The following is a 6,939-nucleotide window of genomic DNA, read 5'->3' on the forward strand; positions in this document are numbered from 1 at the left end:
CTTAAGGTTAGCCCACCTTACATTAGTGAGCCTGGCTGGTCTACCTGAAGGTTAGCCCACCTTAAGATAGTGCACCTGGACATTTTAGCATGTTGCTAACGTCGGGGCTAATCCTCTTCACTTAAGGCAGCAGGTGGAACTTGGCTTGGTTCATGAGGAGTTCTTACATTTATTTACCAACAAATAACCTAAACTTAATATATCCCATGTGGTCTGCATCCACAATTAAGGTTACAACCTTCTCTAACCTGCCAAAATCTTAGATCGTCATTAAGGAGGCTAATCATAGCTCTGGGTTTTTTCATTGTTATTAATGTTATGTTGGCACTATACATATAAAGGAAGTCTAAAGTTCTCAACTGATTTGTTAAAAACTTAACAGAAGGTTATTAAAGTGCCCATATTATGAAAAATAACTTTTCTCTTTCTTTTTTGGGGTGTTATTTTGTGTCTCGGGTGCTTCCACACACATACAAACTTGGAAAAAAACCTATCCATGCTGTTTTAAGTGAGATACAGGTTTCTGAATGTCCTCTGCCTTCAATCTCCTGGTGAGCTGTTGCACAGCTTTCTATGTCACTAGCCAAGATGAGGTGGCTAACCGTAGAATGCTAGTGCTAACATGCTAGCGCATTCTCAATGGCAAAACACTGCTACAACACACACTAGTTCACCATAATCTACAAAAGAACTACTTCCATGTCCCTGTTCTGCAGGTATTTCACAAATGCGGTCTTGTTTAGAAGAAGTCTTCCATCTAATACTGCCTTTTACTGACCAAAGTTGGAGAAAGAGTTATCTAGCTGATCTTATTTTACCTAGCTACTGCACATGTGCGACTCCCAACAAAGAGTGTAGAAGTGGGATGTCTCACTCTGTAGCTAAAACAGAAACAAATGAAAAGAATATCCATTTCAGCATTCCTTGTTATTAAATTATGTAATGCTGTTCTAGTTGAATTAAGTTTATTTTCGACCCTTTTTTTATCAACAATGTCTTCAGCTTAAGAGGATAACGCAAATTCATGTCCACCATCACTTTTGTTTCCATCGGCTCCACTTTCCCCCGTCAATCTGTTAGTCCCCCCCTACCTAAACATGAACCAAACCTTATCTTTAACCATAACTATAAAGGGGACGTTACGCATTTTTTTTTAACAAGAGGGAAACACTATTTGCTGGGGGAAAATACTTTGAAACAATACTGGCAAGTTAAACACTCAAAATAGGAAGTGGGCGTCAAGCATCCAAGCCGAAAAGGCAGACACTGGCACTGGTTGTTATTGGGTAAATACGTATGTCCAAACCTTATCATCAACCTGAATTTTTAATATTTTATTTTTCATAACAAGGTCACACATTCAATAGTCTTGACAATTTTCCGTTCAAATTTTACCGACCCAAATTTTTATCGCAATCAGCAACCTGTGTTTTTTAAAAAAAATACATTTTGGTTTTCATAACTTTCCAGGTAGTCTATTGGCTTCTGTAGGTTGCCTTCAAGATTTTTTTTTAAGGGGGTTGATTATGTTAGGTCATTGCAGTCTAGCATCTTCTCTATGGTTGCAGTAACACAGTCCAAAATTATTTTGTCTTGTCTATTTTGCTCTTTGTTGTCGGCAGGGTTATTCCTGTACACTACATGATCTGCTAGTTCAAGCTCATTGTTTTGGCTAGCCCGTGTAGTATTAGCTTTAGCTTCCTTTTACATTCTGGTCTCTTCTTCTTGCTCAACTCAGGGTGCACAAAAAAAGTGTCAAGTGCCATTATAAATCTAACGGGCAGGGCAGCGCCTAGTTGGGCGTTACCGCCCTCCCCATAGGAAATCAGTGGAACGGCCGGCACATACAGTTTTGCCGCCTATCTGTGTCTATCTGTGAAGGCGGCTTAAAGGGGCCAGTGTAAGCCGCTGTTGCTTTGGGGCTTTCCACTTCTTTCCTGTTTCTTCCACTGATTTCAATTACTTTTTTTTTTTCAACTGATGTGCATGTTTCTTTACATCTGCCACTTGCATTAAATGGTTAACTCACAATCTCTGTTGCCTGAAATTAGAATTTCTCTAATCTATGACTTATTTCTTTTCTTACTCTGCTTCCTTTCTCCTAAAGCCTGCGTCAACTTTGGAAGAGATGGTAAGTTTGTGCACGTGTATATTGCAGTATATCACGTTTTTTTAAATAAGTTGTTTGGATTGAATTTAGATTGTGAAGCCACACTTGTTCCAACTAGTGATTCAGTGACACTTAAAGACAGGAGTAGAAAGGACTGGGACATGTCTTCTTACTTACTAACAGCCAGGCTTCCAGTGTCCATGGAAGACACAGGTAGGATCAGTCATACACAATTACAATCACCATGCATGTCTCTGGGCTGTGGGAGGCACAGGGAGAACATGCAAACTCCATTCAGAAATGCCCCAGCAGGCACTCTCCCCTTGCAGCAAAGTTCTGTAAGGGACAGTGTTGGGCAAGTTACTTCCTAAATTTAATACATTATAGATTACTAGTTGCTGTCATTTGAGAGTGATTAGTTATATTATATTATTACTGACTCTGAATTGTAATGCGTTCCATTACTTTTGCATTACTTTTGAGTTACTTTCACCAAAATAACAGCCAATAATAGCTGACGTTTCACTTGGCAGCTAGCTTGTGAATTTCACCTCCAGATAAATAAAGTCTCCTCTTCATCCACTTTAACACAACATAGATTGTTCATAATATTTTGTATAATTAATGTGAATATGCAAAGTAACTACAGCTATAAAAATAGATAAGTAAAATGTATAATAAGCAAGTAGGAGATTGAAAATACTCCATTAAAAGTACCTTACAGTTGTATTGAAGAACAGCATTGTTGTAAAATGTTTGTGATTAAAACTCATTATCTACATTATTTACAGTACTTGATTTGCAGCTTATATGTGAAAAGGTACACAATTTTATTTGTTTATCAGTAATTTAGTTTTTACTACAAACTGTCACAGGAAGTGCTTTCATTTTGAAGTAGCCCACACAGAAGTTGTCTGTTGTGTACTCTTGTTTGGTTCACTCTCACGGCTCTCATCTGCAACATTTACAGACACAGAAGGCACTTACTGTATACTACCAGCTCAGCACCAAATTACCAAAACTTTGTAACTAGCTGGTGAACATAGTGAAGCATTTAGCACCTAAAGAATCAAACTTTTTCACAGGAGTTAGTGAAGACTAAACTGAGCTTAAAAGACTGAATATTGGACTCACATATGACTTAATTATTTGCTAGCTAAATTGCACAAGGCTGTTGATTTGATAAAATAGCGATTCTTTTTTTTTTTTTAACACCCTCGCTCACGTTTGTATTTTAGGTACATTTTTCACATGCAGAAGTAGTTACACTGCATTAAGATAATGCAATTAATAGTGGGTTTATTGTTATTATTTGCTTTATATAATTCCAATGCATTGTGTATGGTAGTGTTTACAATGTTATTTATTTCTTTGCAGAACCACACACACACACACAAGCATACCAAAGTTACCCGTGCCCATGTTTGTACAGTTGCTTGATTGAATATTACTGGATTAGCTTTTCAGCTGCAACTGTTTCTTCCCATTACTTTTCACAGTTTTCTCAGAGATTTGGAAGTAATATGTTTAAATCATAGGAAACCATTTAGCCCTAATTCTTATTTAATTATTACCTATGCTACAAGAACTAGCGTGACAATCACCTCTGCTAAATGGTACTGTATTAGGCTGGCATAGATTAACAGGATTTTTGTGTGTGCATGTGATGTGATTGCTCTAGGAACAGGAGCTTGAGGTCAGCAAGAAGGACAAATTAGCAGAGGCAAGGCTGGAAACAGAAGCGAGACTATTTAAGAAAGAAAATGAGGCTCTTCGCAGACACATGGCAGTACTGCAGGCCGAAGTGTATGGAGCCAGACTGGCTGCCAAATACCTGGACAAGGAACTGGCTGGCAGGTAAGAAGTTGGAGCTCATAAACCATATGTAAAGGTTGAGGGTTTGCTAAGAAGATACTACGTTAGACTGTTAAGGCTGATATTATTTACAAGTAATATAACATTGGGGGATCATGTACAAATTCCAATGACATTGGGACGTCATTGAGAATACAATGATTTGCAAATTATTTTCAACCTATATTCAATTCAATACACTACAAATACAATATATGTAATGTTTAAACTGATAAACTTACTTATATTCACTCATTTTGATTCTTGCAACACGTTCCCAAAAAGCTGGGACAGGGGCATGTGTACCACTGTTTGTGAACTGAGGACACTAATTGTTGAAGTTTTCTTGGTGGAATTATTTCCCATTCTAGCTTGATGTACAACTTCAGTTGCTCAGCAGTCCCTCAGCAGTCCGGGGTCTCTGTTGTTATATTTTGCGGTCCATACAGGCCACACATTTTCAATGGAAGATGGGTCTGGACCGCAGGCAGGCCAGTCTAGTACCCGCAGTCTTTTATTAAGAAGCTACGCTGTTGTAACACGTGCAGAATGTGGCTTGGCATTGTCTTGCTGAAAAAAGCAGGGACTTTCCTCAAAAAGACATTGCTTGGCTGGCGGCATATTGTGTGTTGCTCCAAAACCTTTATGGGCCTTTTAAGCATTAATTGTGCCTTCACAGATGTGCTTTGCATGGTAGAGTTTTAACTTGCACTTGTAGATGTAGTGAAAGGTCACAGGCATTCAATGTTGGTTTTTCGGCCTTGCTGCTTACGTGCAGAGATTTCTCCACATTCTCTGAATCTTTTGATGATGTTATGGACTGTGGATGAGAAAATCCCTAAATTCCTTGCAATTGTACATTGAGAAAAGGTTTTCTTTAACTGTTGGACTATTGGCTCACGCAGTTGTTCACAAAGTGGTGAAACTCGTCCCATCCTTGCTTGTGAATTTTTTTACCCAATCATGACACTCCCAGCTTTTTTGAAATGTGTTGCAGGCATCAAATTTAAAAAGGAGTCAATAGTAGCAAAAAAAGGTTTACATTTTAAAAAGATATATTGTCTTTGTTTGTTTGTTTGTTTGTTTGTTTGTTTGTTTGTTTTGGCCTGCACAATATTGGGAAAAATTGACATTGTGAAATTTCCCCCCCCCTGCGATTTATATTGCGCTATTAAAAAAAAAGAAGTAATTTTTTAAAAGATGACATAAATAGCTCTATTTGGAAATAATAAACTATTCTCGACTACTGCGGTGATTTTGTGGGGGACGGCGTCTACATAGAAGATAAAAATGAAAAAGGAACTTTCCTAATGTGAACCATTCTTTGTTGAACTTTAATGCTTTACAAACACCAAAGCAAGTCAGCGCTGAGACTACTCCTCCGAAGTGATTTTGGAGAGGAATTGGGTAGAAATTTGCTGGTTGACTAGTATGACACCATTGTATTCATATAATACTATCAATCCAGGCTAAAGTGTATGACAGTGACTGCATGTTGCTTCCTCTAAATTTCAGGTTGTGTTCGACTAGCGGGGCCAGCTCATTAGTTTGATAAATTGATAAGACCTGCATGTCATGCGCACTAGAAACAAACTCTGTGTATCCAGGAACAATTAAATCAGTGTTAATGACGTTTGAGCAGACACAGCCTTCTGTAGTAGATTAGTGTTACGTTTCCAGCGTCGCGGCTCCGAACCGTAACGTTAGTTGGGACAGACGGACCCCTTGTTTTTTAAGGCTAACTATATTAGCTTTAGCCGGGATGGTAGCAGCTTTCTGCGGGGAAAATGGCTAGGAGACGTTGTGATTATGTTGCATTAATCACGTGATTTAGTTTGTATTTGCTGCGAACATAAAACACTGACTACTGTAGCTTCACTGACTACCCATCGAAAACTATGTGCTTCACTATGTCAGCGGCAGCTGCTGCCTACGGTACTTTTCTGCACACGGAGAGCCTCTTTTCCCATAACAATAAACCGAGTCGAATAACATCACATAGGCACGTTGCCCACATGGCTACCTGTCATAAAGGGGAAGAGTCGGCCGGTAATAATCATGTAAAATGAGAACGGTGGAAGTTTACTTTTCTAACAAGCTGCAAAAACGTTTTAGCGTCAACATCGCAACGTCCTGCGATGTGACTATCATGCATGCGCACATCGCGATGTCTATGCTAATACACAATATTGTTCAGCCCTACTTTGTAGTGTATTCAGTGGAATATAGGTTGAAAAGGATTTGCCAATCATTGCATTGTTTTTATTTACCTTTTACATAATGTCCCAACTTCATTGGAATTGGGGTTTGTGCACAAGTGCACGGGTACTTTCTTTAAAAAAATCAAACATGCTACTCAAGATCAGTAATAGCGGGCTTCCTACTTTTTGACAATTTCTTGTTCACTGCAGGTTAATAAGCCTATTTTGTAAATAATATAAAATATAAAATTATTTCTCTCTATGTATCTCTCAACACACAAGAAAACCTTGATACTTGGTTAAAATGTGTAGGCTTTTATAGTTTTTTTTTAGTTATAGTTTTTTTTTATAGTTGCTACATGTAACTGTAGTGTAATTAGGCAAAGTCAATGAATAATATATTTCTTTATTTGAAACATTGACTGTAAATATTAATAGAAATATCCTCTGGTTCTGCTAAGTGCTGCAAATGCGGAAGTGTCTTAAACCTGCATGCCTTCTGAATTCCAGCACAGGGCAACACGTGCAGTTGCAAAAGGAGGTCGGTTTCTGTTGAAGTCTATGAGAAAGTGACCCACTTCTCCCTTGCTTTGGAAGTATATAATTACCCTCGGCTGAGTTTTCCTAGTAACCTTACCAAAAAGGCACAGGAGGCTGCAAATTCTGGTATAATATGAAAATGGCTAGTGGATTTAAGACAAAAAATAATAATTTATTGAATGAATCAAATTTGAAAATACAGTGCTGCTCATAAGTTTATGAACCCATGCTAAA

General features: G+C 38.1%; 2 protein-coding genes across 3 annotated transcripts in view; both read left to right on the forward strand.

Annotated features, from left to right (window-relative positions):
- The window catches only part of mdn1 (midasin AAA ATPase 1), a 1,030,807-nt gene that overhangs the window by 975,469 nt on the left and 48,399 nt on the right, over nucleotides 1-6,939 (forward strand). The window lies entirely within an intron of this gene.
- gopc (golgi-associated PDZ and coiled-coil motif containing) overlaps nucleotides 1-6,939 on the forward strand; it is a 22,535-nt gene that overhangs the window by 8,139 nt on the left and 7,457 nt on the right. Inside the window, exons 3-4 of one of the 2 annotated variants that reach the window (XM_032542354.1) lie at nucleotides 2,108-2,131; nucleotides 3,792-3,967. In XM_032542354.1, coding sequence (XP_032398245.1) covers nucleotides 2,108-2,131; nucleotides 3,792-3,967 — 200 coding nt within the window. The remainder of the gene's footprint in view (nucleotides 1-2,107; nucleotides 2,132-3,791; nucleotides 3,968-6,939) is intronic. The other variant, XM_032542355.1, reaches the window with a different exon arrangement.

Source organism: Etheostoma spectabile, chromosome 18, assembly GCF_008692095.1.
Source record: "Etheostoma spectabile isolate EspeVRDwgs_2016 chromosome 18, UIUC_Espe_1.0, whole genome shotgun sequence".
NCBI classification, from domain to species: domain Eukaryota; kingdom Metazoa; phylum Chordata; class Actinopteri; order Perciformes; family Percidae; genus Etheostoma; species Etheostoma spectabile.